Raw genomic sequence first — 22,243 nt, forward strand, 5'->3', positions numbered from 1 at the left:
CACTGAGATCTGGCCCCACCCAAAAGTCTGCAGGCTCCAGTGCTGGGATGCCTTAGGCCAAGCAACCAACAAGGTGGGAACACAGCCCCAACCATCAGCAGACAGGGTGTCTAAAGTTGTCCTGAGCCTCAGCCACCTCTAAACACACCCCTTAATGCAATCCTGCTCACCAGAGGGACAAGATCCAGCTCCATCCACCAGTGGGTAGGCACCAGTCCCTCCCACCAGGAAGCCTGCATAATCCCCGGACAGATCTCACCTACCAGGGGCCATAAACCAGAAGCAAGAGGAACTACAACCCTGCAGCCTGCACAAAGGAGACCACAAAAGCGTAAAGTTAGACAAAATAAGATGGCAGAGAAATATCCAGATAAAGGAACCAGATAAAAACCCAGAAGAACAACTAAGTGAAGTGGAGATAGGCAATCTACCTGAAAAAGCATTCAGAGTTATGATAGTAAAGATGATCCAAGATCTTGGGAAATGAATGGAGGCACAGACTGAGAAGATACAAAATATGTTCAACAAAGAGCTAGAAGACTTAAAGAATAAACAAACAGAGATGAACAATACAATAACTGGAATGAAAAGTACAATAGAAGGAATCAATAGCAGAATAAATGAGGCAGAACAAATAAGTGGCCTGGAAGACAGAGTGGTGGAAATCACTGCCATGGAACAGAATAAAGAAAAAAGAATGAAAGAAACAAGGACAGTCTCAGGTACCACAGACACAACACTAAATGCAACAATGTTCACATTATAGGGGTCCCAAAAAGAGAAGACAAAGGGCCTGAGAAAATATTTGAAGAGATTATAGCCAAAAACTTCCCTAACATGGGAAAGGAAACACTCAAGTCCAGAAGAACAGAGAGTCCCATACAGGATAAACCCAAGGAGGAACACACCAAGACACATATTAACCAAACTAACAAAAATTAAAGACAGAGAAAATATTAAAAGCAACAAGGGAAAAGCAACAAATAACATACAAAGGAATCTCCATAAGGACAACAGCTGATTTTTTCAGTAGAAACTCTGCAGGCCAGAAAGGAGTGGCACCATATATTTAAAGTGATGAAAGGGGAGAACCTACAACCCAGAGTATTCTACCCTGCAAGGCTCTTATTCAGATTCGATGGGGAAATGAAACGCATTACAGACAAGCAAAAGCTAAGAGAACTCAGGACCACCAGACCAGCTTCACAACAAATGCTGAAGGAACTTCTCTAAGTAGAAAAGAAAAGCACACAACTAGAAACAAGAAAATTACGAATGGGAAAGCTCACCAGTAAAGACAAACATACAGTAGAGGTAGGAAATCATTTACACACAAATATGATATCAAAACCAGCAATTGTGAGAAGAGGAAAGTACAAACACAGGGTTTGGAAATGCATTTGAAATTAAGAAAACAGTAACTTAAAACAATCTTGTATAAATATAGACTGCTATATCAAAACCTCATGGTAAACACAGACCAAATATCTACAGTAGATACACAGAAAAAAAGAGAAAAACAATCCAAATGAAACACTAAAGATAGTCATCAAATCACAAGAGAAGAGAACCAAAGAGGAAGGGAAGAAAAAAGAACTGCAAAAACAAAAACAAAACATTAACATGTCAATATGAACATATATATTGATAATTACCTTAAATGTATATGGATTAAATGTTCCAACCAAAAGACACAGACTGGCTGAATGGTTACAAAAACAATATCCACATACATGTTGTCTACAAGAGAGCCACTTTAGTTCTAGGGACACATACAGACTGAAAGTGAGGGAATGGAAAAAGATATCCCATGCAAATGGAAATCAAATGAAAGCTGGAGTAGCAATACTCATATCAGGCAAAATAGACTTTAAAATAAAGACTGTTACAAGAGACAAAAAAGGAGAAATGTATTTTTGGATTCACCTTCTAAAGTAATAAAAGTAAAAGCAAAAACTGGACCTAATTAAACTTAAAAGGTTTTGCAGAGCAAAGGAAACCATAAAAAAAACAAAAAGACAACCAGGAATGGGAGAAAATATCAATATTTGCAAATGATGCAACCAACAAGTGATTAATCTCTAAAATATACCAACAGCTCACGCAGCTCTATATCAAAAAAATAAACCCATCAAAAAATGGGCAGAAGATATAGACATTTTTCCAAAGAACACAAACAAATGGCCTAAAAACCTATGAAAAGATGCTCAACATCACTAATTATCAGAAAAATTCAAATCAAAACTACAATGAGGTATCACCTCACACCAGTCAGAATGGTCATCATCAAAAAGTCTATAAACATTAAATGCTGGAGAGGGTGTGGAGAAAAGGAAACCTTCCTACAAGTTGGTGGGAATGTAAATTGGTATAGCCACTACAGAAAACAATGTGGAGGTTCCTTAAAAAAATAAAAACAGAACTACCATATGATCCAGCAATCCCACTCCTGGGCATGTATCTGGAGAAAACCATAATTTGAAAAGATACATGCAATGTATCTTTTCATAAGATACTGCAATGTTCATTGCAGCATTATCTACTACAGTAGCCAAAACATGGAAGCAACCTAAATGTCTATCTACAGAGGAATGGATAAAGAAAACATGGTAGCTGGAGGAACGAAGATGGCGGAGTAGAAGGACAGGCTCTCACTCCCTCTTGCGAGAATACCAGAATCACAACTAGCTGCTGGACAAACATTGACAGGAAGACACTGGAACTCACCAAAAAAGATACTCCACATCCAAAGAAAAAGGAGAAGCCACAATGAGATGGTAGGATGGGGGCAATCACAGTAAAATCAAATCCCATAACTGCTGGATGGGTGACTCACAGACTGGAAAACACTTATACCACAGAAGTCCACACACCGGAGTGAAGGTTATGAGCCCCACGTCAGGCTTCCCAACCTGGGGGTCCGGCAATGCAAGGAGGAATTCCTAGAGAATCAGACTTTGAACGCAAGTGGGATTTGATTGCAGGACTTCGAAAGGACTGGGGGAAACAGAATTCACCCTTGGAGGGCACACACAAAGTAGTGTGTGCATCGGGACACAGGAGAAGGAGCAGTGACCCCAGGGGAGACTGAACCAGACTTACCTGCTGGTGTTGAAGGGTCTCCTACAGAGGCAGGGGGGGTGGCTGTGGCTCACTGTGGGGACAAGGACACTGGCAGCATTGTTCTGGGAAGTACTGACTGGCATGAGCCCTCCCAGAGTCTGTCATTAGACCCACCAAAGAGCCCAGGTAGGCTCCAGTGTTGGGTTGCCTCAGTCCAAACAACCAAAAGGGAGGGAACCCAGCCCCACCCATCAGCAGTCAAGAAGATTAAACTTTTACTGAGCTCTTCCCACCAGAGCAATAGTCAGCTCTACCCACCACCAGTCCCTCCCATCAGGAAACATGCACAAGCCTCTTAGATAGCCTCATCCATCAGAGGGCAGACAGCAGAAGCAGGAAGAACTACAATCCTGCAGCCTGTGGAACAAAAACCACATTCACAGAAAGACAGACAAGATGAAAAGGCAGAGGGCTATGAACCAGATGAAGGAACAAGATACAACCCCAGAAAAACAATGAAATGAAGTGGAGATAGGCAACCTTCCAGAAAAAGAATTCATAATAATGATAGTGAACATGATCCAGGACCTCAGAAAAAGAATAGAGGCAAAGATTGAGAAGATGCAAGAAATGTTTAACAAAGACCTAGACAAATTAAAGAACAAACAAACAGAGATGAACAATACAATAACTAAAATGAAAACTACACTAGAAGGAATCAATAGCAGAATAACTGAGGCAGAAGAAAGGATAAGTGACCTGGAAGACAGAATGGTGGAATTCACTGCTGTGGAACAGAATAAAGAAAAAAGAATGAAAAGAAATGAAGGCAGCCTAAGAGACCTCTTGGGACAACATTAAACTCAACAACATTCGCATTATAGGAGTCCCAGAAGAAGAGAGAGACAAAAGACCAGAGAAAATATTTGAAGAGATTATAGTCGAAAACTTCCCTAACATGGGAAAGGAAATAGCCACCCAAGTCCAGAAGCACAGCGAGTCCCATACAGGATAAAGCCAAGGAGAAACATGCTGAGACACATAGTAATCAAACTGGCAAAAACTAAAGACAAAGAAAAATTATTGAAAGCAGCAAGGGAAAAATGACAAATAACATACAAGGGAACTCCCGTAAGGTTAACAGCTGATTTCTCAGCAGAAACTCTACAATCCAGAGGGAGTGGCATGATATACTAAAAGTGATGAAAGGGAGGAACCTACATCCAAGATTACTCTATCCAGCAAGGATCTCATCGAGATTCAATGGAGAAATCAAAAGTTTTACAGAAAAGCGAAAGCTAAGAGAATTCAGCACCACCAAACCAGCTCTACAACAAATGCTAAAGGAACTTCTCTAGGTGGGAAACACAAGAGAAGAAAAGGACCTACAAAAAGAAAACCAAAATAATTAAGAAAATGGTCATAGGAACATACATATCGATAACTACCTTAAATGTGAATGGATTAAATGCTCCAACCAAAAGACACAGGCTTGCTGAATGGATACAAAAACAAGACCCATACATATGCTGTCTACAAGAGACCCACTTCAGACCTAGGGACACATACAGGATGAAAGTGAGAGAATGGAAAAAGATATAGACATTATACTATACATAGAGAATCCTAAAGATGCCACCAGAAAACTACTAGATCTAATCAATGAATTTGGTAAAGTTGTAGGATACAAAATTAATGCACAGAAATCTCTTGCATTCCTATATCCTAATGATGAAAAATCTGAAAGAGAAATTAAGGAAACACTCCCACTTACCACTGCAACAAAAAGAATAAAATATGTAGGAATAAACCCACCCAGGGAGACAAAAGGCCTGTATGCAGAAAACTATAAGACATTGATGAAAAATTAAAGATGTCAGCAACAGATGGAGAGATATACCACGTTCTTGCAATGGAAGATTCAATACTGTGAAAATGACTATACTACCAAAAGCAATCTGCAGATTCAGTGCAATCCCTATCAAATTACCAATGGCATTTTTTATGGAACTAGAACAAAAAATCTTAAAATTTGTAGGGAGACACAAAAGACCCCAAATAGCCAAAGCAGTCTTGAGGGGAAAAAAACGGAGCTGGAAGAATCAGACTCCCTGACTTCAGACTATACTACAAAGCTACAGTAATCAAGAGAATACAGTACTGGCACAAAAACAGAAACATAGATCAATGTAACAAGATAGAAAGCCCAGAGATAAACACATGCACCCATGGTCAACTAATCTATGACAAAGGAGGCAAGGATATACAATGGAGAAAAGACAGCCTCTTCAATAAGTGGTGCTGGGGAAACTGGACAGCTACATGTAAAAGAATGAAATTAGAACACTCCCTAACATCATACACAGAAGTAAACTCAGAATGGGTTCGAGACCTAAATGTAAGACTGGACAGTATAAAACTCTTAGAGGAAAACATAGGAAGAACACTCTTTGACATAAATCACAGCAAGATGTTTTTTGATCCACCTCCTAGAGTAATGGAAATAAAAACAAAACTAAACAAATGGGACCTAATGAAACTTCAAAGCTTTTGCACAGCAAAGGAAACCATAAACAAGATGAAAAGACAACCCTCAGAATGGGAGAAAATATTTGCAAATGAATTAACGGACAAAGGATTAATCTCCAAAATATATAAACAGCTCATGCAGCTCAATATTAAAAAAACAAACAACCCAATCCAAAAATGTGCAGAAGATCTAAATAGACATTTCTCCAAAGAAGACATACAGATGGCCAAGAAGCACATGAAAAGCAGCTCAACATCACTAATTATTAGAGAAATGCAGATCAAACTATAATGAGGTATCACCTCACACCAGTTAGAATTGGCATCATCAGAAAATCTACAAACAACAAATGCTGGAGAGGGTGTGGAGAAAAGGGAACCCTCTTGCACTGTTCGTGTGAATGTCAATTGATACAGCCACTATGGAGAACTGTATGGAGGTTCCTTAAAAAACTAAAAATAGAATTACCATATGATCTAGCAATCCCACTACTGGGCATATACCGAGAAAACCATAATTCAAAAATATGCACGCACCTCAATGTTCATTGCAGCACTATTTACAATAGCCAGGTCATGGAAGCAACCTAAATGCCCATCTACAGACAAATGGATAAAGAAGATGTGGTACATATATACAATGGAATATTACTCAGCCATAAAAAGGAATGAAATTGGGCCATTTGTTGAGATGTGGATGGATCTAGAGACTGTCATACAGGGTGAAGTAAGTCAGAAAGAGAAAAACAAATATCGTATATTAACGCATGTATGTGGAACCTAGAAAAATGGTACAGATGAACCAGTTTGCAGGTCAGAAGTTGAGACACAGATGTAGAGAACAAACGTATGGACACCAAGGGGGGGAAAGCCACAGGGGGATGGAGCTGGTGGTGTGATGAATTGGGTGATTGGGATTGACATGTATACACTGATATGCATAAAATTGATGACTAATAAGAACATGCTATATAAAAAAATAAAATAAAATCCAAAAATTAAAAAAAAGACGTTACATATGTACCATATAATAGAATATTACTCAGCCATGAAAAACAAAGAAATAATGCCATTTACAGTAACATGATTGTCCTAGAGATTATCATACTAAGTGAAGTAAGTCAGACAGAGAAAGACAAATATCATCATATGATATCAGTTGCATGTGGAATATTTTAAAAAAAAGATACAAATGAACTTACTTACAAAATAGAAACAGACTCACAGACTTCAAAAACAAACTTATGGTTATCAAAGGGGAAACATGAAGGGGGGGAAGCATAAATTAGGTGTTTGGGATTAACATACACACACTATTATATATAAAATAGATAATCAACAAGGACCTATTATATATCACTGGGAACTCTACTCCATATTCTGTCATAACTTGCATGGGAAAATAATTTGAAAAAGAATGGATATATGTATATGTATAACTGAATCACTTTGCGGTACACCAGAAGCTAACACAATATTGTAAATCAACTATACTCCAATATAAAATAAATTAAATTAAAAAAATTGAAAATGATAGAGAAAAAACTGGATTGTACTTCAAAGTCTTCAGAGGCTGACTGTTGAGTGAGAGGCAGTCTATTCTAGGAAGTGTGCATATGCATTCACTCCCAAGGAGAATGAGAAGACTTATTGAGGGTGACGGGGAAACTGGGCAATTTTGGAAACCATGACTGCAGGAGGCAGGTTTGAAGATGACCCAAGCACTCCGGGGAGGATGCAAAAATGGCAGATAGACCTGAGATTATGATTGCAGTGATTGTCAGAGTCTTCCTGGAGTACTGCTCAGATATGGATTCTGGGTTACGTTCAGGAGGACTGAGCAGCAAAAGTGCAGCATAAGTAATGATGCCTGCAGGGGGCATGGGCATGAGAAGTGGTGCCTCCATGGCAGGTGTTCAGACTCCATCCCTCAATAGTTGAGTGGCCTTAGGCAAGTTATTTAGTCTCTCTGTGCCTTGGTTTTCTACTTCTACGGTTGCTGAGAGCAATAAGCACATTAATGCTTGTAAAACTGTAGGAATGATTCCTTAGCACAGCATGAAGTTTGAATAAATGTTAGCTATCATCAGCATTATCCTTGCTATGATACATGGAGAAAATGCTCTGAGGAGCAGCGTTGGGAACTTCTGATAAACCAAAAAAACACAAAGAAAGGACAAGTTTAAAGAAAGAAAGAGGAAAAAACAGGAAAGAGGAGAGAGAACAAATCTTTGAGTGAGAAGGAACTCAAGTGCTTCTATTTTGAAGAACTGTGAGGGTTTCAGGCTAAACAAGGAAGAAATTATTTAAATACTGCAGCTTCTCCTGAAACTGGTATCAGTCTCCGGACAGACAGAGCTTCAAGTCACACCGAGGCTGGTCTTGTTGGAGTCCCCAGAAAGTATCTACTTCCAGAGAAGTTGTGAAACAACGCATGCCAGGCTGACTTGCTGGTGCCCCCATGACTCTGTTCAAGGAAACCGTAATGAGATCCACAGGAGACCCAAATCTTAATTCAAGAGAAAAGTGAATAAGATAGTGACGCCCACTAATTAAAATATTTGAATATACAGCAATAAGGTGTTATAAATTTCACATACTTTCACCACCTAAAACTAAGCAAATTGTATTTAATCTAGATTTAATCCATGGATAATGCCTTGTAATCAGTGAGAATATGAAAGCAACACCTTAAGAAATGCTAGCCTCTGCTTACACTGCAACTATCATAGGTCTCTCAGAAGGGCCACTGGAGTGAAATCTGTGAAAACTCACTGAAGTGAGAATTCCCAGTTGACAAACTGAAGAACTCATGAGTCAGATGAAGTTTATGGAAACACAATCAGTATGAACCTATGAAAACTTGTCTTATGAACCTATGAAAACTTTTCTAAAAATACCAACAACATCTTGTATATTTGAAATCAGTAATGATGGATCCTGACTATTAGTGGCCAGTTACTATCCCTTGCTGGTCAGAATCTTTTCAGGATGTGGCTACCTGGCAATTTCAACAAGAGTTGCTTTGTTACAGATAATAGTCATATTAAAATGCATGATATTTTCTTTAGCCTGGTTCTCTTTCCAAGTGCCTTTCACATTTTATAGCTCAGGAATTTTTAACTCCTTCCTGTCCTGCTGTCTCTCTTGCAAGGTCTCCTTCACTCCCACTTCCTGCCTCCTGAATTAGTGTTTGACCTTTTAGTCAACTCTACACCCTTTCTCCTCACCAGTCCACTGATACCTTTCCCTGTCATCTGTAATTTTTCCTAAATTTTACTGCAAAAGCTATCCTTCCTTTGCCATCTAGTCTTTTAGTCTCCCACAGATAAAGGAAGTAAATGATAGAATTTGCAAATGTTAGAATTTCAAGTAAGGGGAGTTTAGAGCTGGTAGTAGTGGGTGGAGATTGCTATACTTTATTTGTATGTAAGAGATTCATAGAACTTTTAGATCTAAAAAAAGACCCAAGTGTGCATCTATTTAAAACCCCTCTGTTTACAATAAGGACACAAGTTTATAGTTCTAAATCTGCTCTAAGTTTTGTAATGAGGCAAATACTTTCCCTAAAATCTTACCTATTCCATTGTTACAATAAGTTTCCTGTTTAGGGGTAGTAAAAAAATAAATATTTCTCTCCCATCCAAACCATGACATGGTTTTAGTGTAATCTAATAAAATAAATTATTACACTTTAGTAACACTCTTGACTATACTGAGAAATGAGGTGTAATATATGAGCAGAGAATATAGAAAATGGATGATTTAACCAGAGGGCACTGGTAGCCTCCAGGCTATGTGCAGACCACTGACATGTTTGGTCTGGAAAGAATTTTAAAAAATTTTGAATTAGTGGGGCTCAGTAAAAAAGTGGAGAGATTAAAAACAAAAGGCGTGTGTGTGCGAGTGTGTGCGTGTGTGTGCAGGCGTGTGTGTGTTTTGGATTGGCTTATATGGAAAAATTGGAAGGTCTACCAACATTAGATTTGTGTTTTCCTTTGACATTAGTAAGATGAAAATAAGCTGTGCCCTTCAGACAGGGTGTGGTAGGCAGAATAATGTGGGGAGGGGGGCCCCCCCAAAGCTGTCCACATTCTAATCCTTGGACTCTGTGACTATATTACATGACAAAAGGGAATTAAAGTTGCAATTCCCTGCAATTAAGGTTGTTAATGAACTGACCTTAAAATAGGGAGATTATCCTAGATTATTTAGGTGGGCCAGTCTAATCACTTGAGCTCTTAAAATTGAAAGAGGGAGACTGAAGTTTGTCTGAGAGAGGCCACATGAGAAAGACTCAACCCCCAACTGCTAGCTTTGAAGATGGAGGAAGAGGGCCAAGGGCTAAGGAATGCAGCAGCCTCTAGAACCTGGGAATGACACTCAGTTAAAACAGGCACCATAGTCGTAGGTTGCAATGACCTAAATTCTGCCAACAATCCAAATGGACAGGGAAAGCATTTTCTCCTGGAGTTTACAGAAAGGAGTGTACCCCATTGACACCTTGACTTTATGCTGGTGAGACTGTACTGGACTTCTGACCTACAGAACTGTAAGATAATATATTTGTGTTGTTTTAGGACTCTAAGCTTGTGGTAATTTGTTAGGGCAGCAATAAAAAACTAATACACAGGCCATATACACTGTCTTTATCACCAAAGTTGCTATTCCAACAAAGAAGATATATAAACAACTAATAAGCACGTGAAAACACTGTCAGTCACTAGGGAAATGGAAATTAAAATCACAGTGAATTATCACTTTACATCCATAAGTATGGCTGTAATTTAAAAAATAGACAGTAACAAGCATTGGTGAGGATGTGGAGAAACTGGAATCCTCATACACTGATGATGGAAATATAAAATGGGGCAGGTACTTAGGAACACAGTTGACAGTTTCTTAAAAAGTTAAACATACATGTGCCACACAATCCAGCAATTCCACTTTTAGGTAGATATACCCAAGAGAAATGAAAACATGTCCACACAAAAACTTGCACATGAACGGTCACTGCAGCATTATTCATGACAGCCAAAAACTGGAAACAACCCAAATGTCCATCAACTGACAAATGGAAGATGTGATGTATTCATACCATGGAATATTATTCCACCATGAAAAGGAATGCAGCATACATGCCACAAAATGTGTGGATCCTGAACATACTATGCTAAGTCAGTAACAAAGGACCATGCATTACTCTATTTATTTGAAGTGTCTAGAATAGGCGGATCTATGAAGACAGAGTATATTAGTAGTTCCCTAGGGCTGGAGGAAATGGGGGGATTGGGGAGTGATGGCTAAGAGGTGTGGAGTATATTTGGGGATAATGAAAATGTTCTAAAATTGAGTGTGGTGATGAATGCACAACTCTGAATTACTAAAAGCCACTGAATTGTATACTTTAAATGGTTGACTTGTATAGTATGTGAATTATACCTCCATGGAGCTTTTCAGCAAACAATAACCTTGGTTTGCTGTGATGGTTACACAACTTAAAAAATTTGCTAAAATATCACTGAATTGAACACTTACAATGGGTGAATATTATGGGACGTAAATTATACCTCAATAAAGCTGATAAAACAATTTTAACCAAATTTAACCTTTTCTTGATGATTCAGGGTCCACACTGTGACTACTAATTAATTATGTTGCACGAAAAAAAGAGAAGGACTTGGTATTTCTCCACCTTTGTGATTCTGTTTAGTTGGTGTGCCTTCGGTATCAATATTGCAGGGCCCTTAGGATCTAAGGAAGTGGGTAGGGCTTAAACTGCCCTTTCTTGCACATCCCCAGGCTGCAAGGCTTCCTTCTCCTCCCTTGGTTCAATCACCCTTCCCTAAAGATATTTTTGCCAATGCCAGCGTGTCAGGTTACTCAGGTTACTGCCATTACCTCTTCTGATTATTCAATTGAAGTTGACAACTCCTCAGGACACTAAGGCAGCAAGCGGTGCTGACCTAACTTATTTTGCATGTGCCACTGCAGAGTCCTAGACGAGGGACCCTATACCCAGTACAGCTCCATGATGTTGCAGCCTCTCCTAGAAACAACCAAGGATATGGTACCCACTACATGTCCAACCACCCATCCTTCCTTCATTCCATTGGACAGATGTGGGAATTGCTTTGTCAGGATGTGAGATGGGTTAGCCTAGATCATTTGTACTTCCTTGTTTGTTTCCTCTAGTCTACTGGGGAGCAGCGTAAGTTGGATTCTCCTGCTATACTCTCATCCATTTGACCTGAATTCTCTAAAAGCTAGGCCTCTTTAGTGGGCATGCTACACATCTATACATATTGAGGAAAACTTAAGGAACCTGGTTCCCTGGTATTGTATTAGATAACGAAGTCCCTTGATGGCAGCTTGAATCAGTCAATGGCCACTACCCTGTTGCTCAGAGCGCCACTAGGAAGAGAGGCAAACTTGTGTGCCTTTCCCTCTGATCTAGTATACTGGGGCAAACCTTCCTTTGTCGATCTTTGCTGCTGGTGACAAACCCTTCTCTGAGCCTAACTCTCTATGAAGTCCTCTGGTTAACAACGGCTGGATGAAAAATTCAGAAATGCCAATTTGAAATGACTTACGTTATGAAAAGCTTACAAAACTGCTTGGCTTTTATTGCAGTTACTAAATCATGAGGAGGGGGCCGAGAAAGAAGAATTTAAAAAAAAACAACTGCCTTTTATTTTTATTTTCCCAGTGAGGATTCTGTGATCTCTTTATTAGACACAATATGTGTCAGCTATTCAACTCATAAAAATGCAGAAAAACATGCCAGGGAAGGAGGAATATTTTCTGTCTCTCTTTTCCTGTGAAAACTTTGGATGAGCTCATCTGTGTTCTCTCCTTTCAGTGAAAGATACACTCATCCTTCAGCCCCCATCTTCTTCTCATTTTCCATTGATGATGTCAAGCAGGCCTTACAGTATCTCTTTTGTGATCTTATAAAATCAATGACAACCAAAAACGTTTCCCTTATGGCTATGACCTCATCAATGGCTTACACCTGGACAAGCCTCATCTGCATTGGTAAGTAAAGCTCCCCTCCACTGATCCAGACTGAAGCAATTTACCAGGAAACTACTGCTTTCCTTCAAAACGCTGCCTACACCATTCAGATCTGGAAGCCTTCTGAGCAACTCTGGCTGAATGCTGAATCTGACTAGTCAAGACAGCTCTCCAATCTTAGTGCCTGTCTTTGCACACACCAGAAACTCTTCTTTACCTGTGTTTATACCCTCACACAAAGTAATCAGTTCTTCAACATGTCAGGCATGTGACATTTTGGTGACATTCTTATACTCCTCCCCAGCCCCTGCTACCCTCCCCTCTCATTTACCTTCTGAGCAGTGAAACAGGCATCCAATTAAGTCAGTTTAGGACAGAAGGGAATTTTGTGCCACTGGGTCTACATGACTGAGTTTCCAGAACCAGGGAAGTAGGTAGGGAAACATTAGCCACCTCCACGCTGAGACATACACGCAAAGTACTCTCAAACCTTTGGGACTTAAAACATAAAATCAACACATACTGATGAGTTTGGAGAGAAGCAAAGGGCTCTAAAGACAATATCTTGCAGGCTCAAACAGGGCAGAGCAAGGAAGGTTTGGTGTGTCTAAAACTAAGTGGTGTTTATATGTTTAAGCAAAAACTGTGTAGAGAGTACCAATGGACCTACAATGAACCTAAGAAGAATTGACAACACACTCAACGCAGAGGATGGGGCAACTCAACAGGAGAGGTCCGATTATGGGCCAGGGAGGGTTCACCAGACCTCCCTTCCTCTGGCTCATGTGAAATGTTCCTTCTGTAGCCACCTCCCTTGCTCTGGAGCCAGGCACTCCAGCCGCTTTTCAGATGGCTAATTCAGCTTCCCCCTTGACATTGAGACACTGAGACATTAGAGTGAGGTGCTCTACAAAGGGTTTGTGAGCATTCTGGTCTTGGAAAAGGAATTTCCCCTACTGTAAAAATAACCTGGCTTTTGTCTTATCCTCACAATAATAATAAGAGCTAACGAGTATTGAGTGCTTGGCATACTTATAAGCATTTTACATGATGAAGGCATTTAATCTCCACAAGAACCTTCTGAGTCCAACACTATTATTATCACCGTATGACAAATAAAGAAACAGAGTCAGAGAGTGTGGAGAAGCTGCTCAGGGTTATATAGCTTGGATGTGACAGAGTCAGGATTCAAATCCAGATCATGAGGCTCCAGAGACTGCAGGCTTAACTGCCATGCTGTGCCTGCTCTTGTGAATTACTATGAACAAATTTCCCTGCATCTGGTTGATTCAGGTGCATAGGCAAGGCTAAAATCCACACATTTCTTATAAAATCATGGGGATACCTGAGTGCTTGAGCCTCAAGAAAAATCTTGTTTTTCCTTTTGGCCTACATTTATATTGAAGTCAAGTTCAAAAAACCAGAAAAAACTGTACAATGTCTTTAAAAGCACAGAAGCACTGAGATTTATCACGAGGATTTGATCACAAGTGAGCTGAATCAGCTCCTAAGTCTGTACTTGAAAATTTTCAGTGTGAAGACTTACAGTGGAAAATACGTGGAAGCAAAGTTGGCCTAATGTTTTACACATCTTAAAATTGTTTTCAGGATGCGTTTCATTTTAGGAGAGCTAGAGAAAGAAAAGGAAGCATTTATTGAGTGTGAACTATGTGCCTGGCATTGGGCTAAGCGCTTTTTCACACGTGCAATCTTATTTAACCTCACAACAATCCTGTAAAATAGGATTAATTTCACTCTTACAGCTGAGAACAAAGACTCTGAGGTTATACACTCGTTCAAGGTCACACGGTTAATGAACAGTATAACTGGTAATAAGATTTAGAAATGTGCCACATCTATCCCCTGCAAACCGCTGCCCCGCACCCATTTACGTTATATTTAGGTTGTATCTTATACGCCTATGTGGGGTACCTTTGAAGGAAACTGTAACTGTCTCTGCATTCGAGGTAGTCACGCGTGCATCTATTGCCTTCACTAGTCTATAAGCGTCACGAATCACAAAACTCGGGTCTAACTTGTTGCTCTTCGTCAGTAATACTTGGCAGAGGGTGTGAGTCACTTAAAACTGTGAGTGCAGACGTTGACACCAGGCTAGACGATAATCCCAGGTAAAGACACAAATACAGTCTGAAAGCAGCGTATCCATTTTGGGCCTTACCTTTCAGAGGGACTGTTTGACAGAACTGCTAGCAGACCTGAACAAACCCCACCACTGAAGCCCATGGATGCAGCTTCCTAAGCCCTGGGTGTGGTGTGCGTGAACTACTTCATCACTCGGCTCCTTTTCTCCCTTTCCCCGGGTGCCTCTCTGGCTGCTCTCTTTCTCCCCTGGCTTTGAATATTTTGGCAGCCTCCAATAGCTCCTCTTCAAAGAGCTGAAGACAAGCCTGGTGTTACAATTGCTTTGCTTAATTCCAGACAGGTTTCCGTGAATAGTATTAAATTCAGGTGAACAAAGGGTATTTAGTCTGTGACAGAGCTGAATCGTAGCTGGATAAATATAAACAAGAGAGTTAATCCTGTAAGAGCCACTACTTGCCAGCAGTTGGAAGGGTGTCAGCAGTTCCCTGGCCAAGGCAGATGGGAGGGGGTAAGACAGAAGAGAATTAACCAGACGGGTGCCGAGCATCTAGACTCTGTATAACGAAGAGGGGCATAAAGATTGTGACTGGAATACATTAGGAGCAAAGCAAATGTTCTATTCACACACACACACAAATAGGCAATGATATCAGTCTCTAATCCACCCCAGGGCCCCTTAGCTCGCCTTATTCTTTGTTGACTTTCATCCTCTCTGCAAAGCATCCTGCTCAAGGTCCCTTCCCAGATCAGCCTTAGGTCATGGGGTAGATATACTGTTGCTAAACAGATATGCAAGCGAGTAGCATGTGTGACTGGAAAACAGTGTGACAACATAATCCTGGCGTGGACGGATGAGGTCAGTGTGGGGTGATGTCGGCTTTTCTAGCATCTACTCAATCATCTGATGGGAGCGGCAATGGAAAAGAATAAATACAAACACATGCAACACACCGCCACGAAGGCTGCGCTGCCCAGATCTGAGGAAAGGGAGTCTGGGTTGGTAGCACCAGTGGGGAGAAGGAAGAACAATGATCTGGGGGTTAGGAGACCTCAGTTCCCTTTTTCCCTGACACCAGCTGAGCAGCTATGTGACCTCAGGTTGCCTGGCCTCTGAGAACTGAGGGCTCTGGTCTAGCTGGTATCTAAGGTCTCTTTCAGTTTCAAAGGCAAGGATCTGTCCTATGTAAGAGAGGTTTTATAAGAATACCTTACTACGAGACCACAACCTTGGGAGGCATGGTCCTCTGAATCGCAATTTTCTGAAGTTGCTATGTGTAGAATGGTTTGCTTAACCTCTAAGGATAAAGGTGAAGTGTAGGCAGGTGTATTAGACCAAGAGGTTGAAATAAACAGTCACAGAGAAGAACACCTGTGCTCCAACCCACAGCCACATAATTCCAACTACCCAGGTCTTAAAGTCTTCTTTGCAACAGGTGGATGGAGGAGAAATGAAAAGATCATTCAGTGATCTTAGGTCATGATTCATGTTCCCCAACAGGCTACTTACTTGTATACATCTCCTTTGCTCATGTTCGCTCTGCCTGGAGTATTTCCTGCATCTCTGTTTATCAAAATTCTACTCCAAGTCTAAGACCTCTCAGGTAGAGTGAAACTGCACCCTCTTTGGTTATCAGCACTTATTTCATTCTATCTCATATTACACTTTATCTCCATTTGATTACAATTGCAGATTATAAACTTCTGGAGGCAGGGTATGGATCTTATTTATGTCTGTGTCCCTGAGCGTGCTTGGCACGCTGTAGGCACCGGTCAACAGTTTCTGAATTGAACAGGGATTTCCACGTTACCTGCTAATGTGACGGCAATGGAGACGGAGTCATATCCCAAGGCATTTGTGGCATTACAAGTGTAGAAACCCACATCAGCTTCCACGGGCGCCAGGATCTGTAAGGAATCATCTGGCTGTAGAAGAATCCTGGAGCAACAGAAAAGAAATGTAGGCCTGGTCAGGTCGGTTGACGCCTTTTTGGCATTGGATATTGGTAAAGCTGGAAGGAACCTCAAGGGTAGTCAGAACCCTGTTTTAACAACAGGCACAAACCAGCCACAGTGACCCTCAGGAAACCAGCCTCTCTTGCCACTTTGATGGGTGTGATTCTGTTAGCAAGCCTAAATAAGGAACTTTTGGATTGCTTATGCAGTTTGTTGATTACCTGGACTAAATGCTAACAGTTGGAGCAGGCAGCATATGTGTGCTGAATACACATAACACACACACCAGGAGTGAGAGGAGATGCTAGAACGAATGCTGCAGATGGATTTGGGGAAGGCTTCTTCAGGAAAAGCCAAAGTTATAAAGGAGGAGTGGGGTTTGGCTGGATGGTGGAAAGTAGGCAGAGCTTCCAGATACAGAGAAAGGCATGTGTTAAGGCTTGGAGGTGGGAGAGAAGCAGCCAGATTGAATACTGATGAGAGGATCTTGATGCACACGTTTGAAGGAAATTGTATGTGTAACTGTATCTCAATTCTATTGCCTTCATTAGTCTGTAAATATCATTGGGCACAGAAATTAGACCTTATTTATTGTTTTATTTCCCACAATGCTTGGCAGAGGGCTCTTTGTAGTGAAGGTGCCAGCAGAATGAAGGTAAAGCCTGCCCTTCAGGGTCATGGTAGAGAAAATTCCAGAATAATCACCACATAGTTCAGATACTTTACCTGAAAAGAATTATAAGAATCAAATTGTGAGTACCTTCCATGAGCCTCAGAATCCACTCCTCTCTGTCTACTATTTTTTTCTTTTCTAGATTCATGCCATTTCTAAGAACTACCTGTGACATGACGGCAGTTAAGCGGATTAATGTCTAATGATGACTTGAAGCTGATGTCCTGATGAGGGTGATGATAACTGGAGTGTGTATGCAGAGGTGGGAAACTAGAAGTGTTCGGAGGAGGACTGGATGGGAACTTCAGAGATCCAGTGCCAGACCTGGCAGGGCCTTAGGTCAATAAATCATTCAATAGCACAGAAATGACTTAGCGGTGACTTTGGGGTTCCTGCAGTCAGTCATTTCCATCTCTCTGATTTCCAAAGGCTCCAAGAACTGTTCATCTAATATCATGTTAACATCCATCCAGAGGAAGAAAGCAGGTAAGGGGTCGTTTTTCAGGAAAGGGAAAAAAAATCATGAAAAGGTCAGGGAACTCACAAGACTTAGTGGTGAAATTAAGACTAGGAGTCACATCTCCTGTCCCAGCAGCAGTCTCCCAATATACAATTCTTTTTCTTTACTATGTCTCTTGATGAGTCCTCTCCAGACTCTATGGTATTTGCAATTTGGTGCCACCTCTAGTCAGCTCTTAATTATTCTGAGGTGGGTGACCAGTCTGCCAATGAATCAGGGTTCCTCAGCTCTGCTTTTGGCCTTGGACCTGTTGCTTTGCTTTTTCTTACCTCCTCTTGGAGGAAAGGCAGGAGAGAGAAAAAGCAAGGCTTACATCAATCATTCTTCAATTTGGCTATGTATGGGCAGTTCAGATAAAAATAGGGAAGGAAATAGAAAATCTCAGCTAAAGGGAAGTTTCTGGATGGTTTGTGTTTGATTCAGTGCTGTTCCAGACCATCATCACTATTACAGGGACAGTCTAGCTTCTGTGGCATTGAACTAGAGCTGAAACTTTGTGGGGGATGACAGAGAGGCTATGAGACATTGTGATAGAACTCATCCACCCATTCATTCACTCATTCACCCATGTTAGGTGTTTCCTCTCAAAGTCAACAATTACATACTAACTGCTTAGTTTATTTCAAAGAGCTAATAAGAGAAAGATGATTATAAAATTTGCTTATCTTTAGTAAGCCATACAATATTTTAAGTAATAATATCACTGTTGTTTTGTAGGAATCTTAATAGATGCATCATAGTATCATTGCTAAATCTTTTCAGGTGTTCAGGCTGTTTTAGATTAAAAAAATGAAACATTGACTTAATGATTTAAATCTTTATGATGTCCCAGGAACATGGATGCCTCCAAAAGAATTTCCAAATGGGAATATTGAAAGCAGGCTTAACCAGATTTCATTAGAACTGACAGTTTTCGATGACTGAACTTAGTGGATCATTAATCAGTTTTACCATCCTCAAAAGGCAGGGATTAAGATTTGCTAAATTCCTAAGTCTGTTGGCATAGTTCCTTCCCTATCAGAGCCCTATCAGAAGGGGTTCTTGAAGTGAACATTTAGAGCACAAGACTAGAAGACAGGTCTTCTGAACTTGATTTTGTTTCTAAGTTTTATCATTGGCAAATCCCTTCTTCTTTCTACATTTCAGCTTATCACGTTCTAAACCCCAGTTGAAGTATGTTTTCTTATCCAGCAGAAGGAACAGTTAAAATAAGGTATATAAGGAAGCTGCAGACCACCTTTTGGTATTTCCAATGACCCTTCTGTTGGTAATGTTGGACACCCTTAATGAAGAATTAAATATGAGGAAGGACAGGGGATGAAAAGGTTGTGAGGAAGAAAGGGAGAGGGGCTCACGATACTGGCCTATATCCCCCTGCCAGACAATTTATTAGCTCTCTATATTCAGATTATTTTTTATTCCCAAAGAACTACTGCACCTGCCTGATCTCATGCAGGGAGTTGTAAATCCCACTCCCACACTGGGCCTGACACATGTAACTTTTTAGGTGGTGGTTAGCTTTCATAGCTGCATCAGTTCCTCCAGGCACCAGTGCTACTGAGTGAGCCTTGATGCTTCCTGCCCGTATGAAGCCTGGAAAAGAATTCCCACAAAGCTGGTGAAGAGAAGGGGGAGCTCCATCACACTGGGCACAAAGCCATGAGGGTTTAAACTAAGATGGGCATAATGGGAATGGAAAAAAAAGGAATCTAGATCTCAAAATTTAGCATTCATATATTCTTCTATTCCGTAAAATGCATACAAAGATAAAGAAGCTAAAATATTTGCCTCCATAAAACAGTCTTAAATATTGTCTTAAGTTAAAATCTACATGGGACAAAATGAATTTCTCATTTATTATGTATGCTTAGAAATTGTTTCTAGTCATAAAACTGAACTCTTTAGCTCAAGCAGGTACATACTTATTTGTGTGAGAGTAGGGATTTGAAATAGGGTTTCTTGTTCCAGTCCTTTTTCCAATCTCTCAGGTCTTTAATATGCCCATAAAATTGGTAGATGGGAGTCTGGAGGCTGCCACTAGGGGGAGCAATACTTCTGGAGAGGCTTCCCATGCAGGACTCTCTAGGAAACATGACAAAGCAAAGGAAAGGGCTTGCTGGAGACTGAGGTTTGCTTTAGTCTCTCTATTTAGCCTGGCATCTAGGGAGAGAGATTACTGGGGTAAAAACCATTTTTTTTTGTATTTCAGGCATCAACTCTATTAATTTAACTTAATTTGTTGGTAGCTGACTTCTGTCAGCTTGAATTTAGGTTTCAAATTTGACAGGCCTGTTTTAGAATGCACAGGCACAGAAATATAGTGCTGCTTTCCAAACAAAACCAGAAAGATTTCTCGGGGTTGTTTTGGAATTTATGGAATTAGAGGATGAGGGGACGTGGATTGGGGCATAATTAAGACATACATAGCAAATAGTACTGTGGTCATATTAGGTATATTAATGCTCTCTGCTTTTCTCCCATACCCACAATCCCTTTTGGTTTACTGGGCTAAAACTTGCTGCTTTATTTCTTTGATTATTATTTTTAGCTAGAAAATGAAAGCACAATTTTGCTTTTCTTGTGGCCTTTACTTGTAATCTTCTTTGTGACAGCTTGTCTTCTCAAGCATTCTACAAATTGAGGACAACTTGAGAGAATACAGATAATTGTTTTAGTTACACAAGTGAAGCCCTTGTTGTCCAAACGAGTACAATATGGACAAAGTGCTCATGGGCCAGTCCTACCAAGCACAAGATCCTTGTGGTAGAATTCTCTCCTCTGCATTTGCGATGCATCATCAGAAGGTACTCTCATTTGAAAAGGAAGCCGCTCTGGGTGTCTAGAGGAAAAGCTCTAGCAATCCTGTGTGTGGGGTGGCATCATGATGCCTTCTAAATCCTTGGTTCAATGGTGACACCACTGTCTTGTACAGGCCCACCTCTCAAAGTCATGTCCACAACCAACCATGTGAAACTGTGGTACAGGGGAAGGCTTCCTGACTTCAGTCAAGAGACATAGACTCACGTGGTGTTCTTGGGCAAGCCTTTCAGCTCTGCAAGCCTCTAAGTTCCTTCTGCAAATTGAGGATAACACCTCAGAGAGTTCTTGTGACGATCAAATAAAGGAGTGAGCTTACTGTTTGTTTCTGAGGACGTATTTCGACGAAACAGTTTCTTACTGTTTTCTAAGTAAAAAAGTATCAGCTTAAGCATCAGATACATCTAGTAAATTAGTAATTTTTGATGGTACAGGTGTGGGTAACCTACATTACCATCTTGAAAGTCCTCCTTGGAATTTCCAGTTGTCAGAGGAAAATTTCAAGCTCTGGACACAGAAATACCCATTTGTTACATCAGCCATGATGTACCATCTCAGGCCTCTCACCTTAACAAATTATTCTTAAACCCATTTTAGGTCTCAACAAACGACTAGAACCTAGAAATTATAGGTACATCCTTTCTTTTTAGAACAGTGTCTTCCTCATCTTTTCAAACTTATCTGTCCCACATCCCAACACAAACTTGCCTTTCCATTCAAGATGGCCTCTTTGACTCTCCTTGTCATTAGTTTTGGACAGAGTTCATGTTCTTCCTCCTGTTGATCCTTCCAAATTCTCCCCATCCCTTAAGAGTAAGTTCAAGTTCAACCTCCTGTTACCACAGTCCACAAGAATCCCTTCCTTTCCTGATCTTCCAGAGTTGTTGTAAATTGTACTACAAAGCCCTTTCCATTCTACAACATCTCATTCCTTCAGTTAGATTGCAAATGAATACTTCAAGAGCTGGGACTCCTACTTCTTTTATAGTTCTGTCTTCAGTATTCAGTATAGTGCTGGCATGCTGAATAAATACTCAATAAAGACTTATTTAGTGACCTTCAAAGCAATGGAGCTGAAAATGATCATTTTGACATTATAGCACAGTGGATAAGAGCACAGACTCCAGAGTCACGGTGACTGGGTCCCAACCCCAGCTGTACAACATAGTAGCTTTGTAACCTTGGACCAGTAATTTACTTCTTAGTGACACAGTTTTCTCATCTATAGAATGAGAAGAATTACTGCACTAACCTTGCTGTTGTGAATATTCTACATGAGTTTCATTATTTCAAGAACATAGAAAAGTACTTGACATAGTAAATACTACAGAAGTGCAGGTTACTATTATTATTTGGTTGTTGTTGTCGACATCACCATCGCCATCATCATTCACTCTTCATGTCTGAACCTATGTATTCTGGAGGTTGTGAGGAGCTGCTTTGACATAGGTAAATGACTGAGAAATGTAGCGTTTTCAAGAAAAAAAACGTAAGTCAGGGCCATGGCCAGGTAGGTGGTAAGGCATTTGCCCTATGAGAGAGTGGGTCATGGGCCACAGCGTGTTTAC

At 40.4% G+C, this 22,243-nt stretch overlaps 1 protein-coding gene across 5 annotated transcripts in view; it reads right to left on the reverse strand.

Annotated features, from left to right (window-relative positions):
- The window catches only part of ADAMTSL1 (ADAMTS like 1), a 1,019,582-nt gene that overhangs the window by 117,286 nt on the left and 880,053 nt on the right, over positions 1-22,243 (reverse strand). For all 5 annotated transcript variants that reach the window (XM_067041438.1, XM_067041439.1, XM_059072941.2 and 2 more), the window contains one exon: positions 16,521-16,648. In XM_067041438.1, coding sequence (XP_066897539.1) covers positions 16,521-16,648 — 128 coding nt within the window. The remainder of the gene's footprint in view (positions 1-16,520; positions 16,649-22,243) is intronic.

Source organism: Kogia breviceps, chromosome 8 (genome assembly GCF_026419965.1).
Source record: "Kogia breviceps isolate mKogBre1 chromosome 8, mKogBre1 haplotype 1, whole genome shotgun sequence".
Taxonomy (NCBI): Eukaryota; Metazoa; Chordata; class Mammalia; order Artiodactyla; family Physeteridae; genus Kogia; species Kogia breviceps.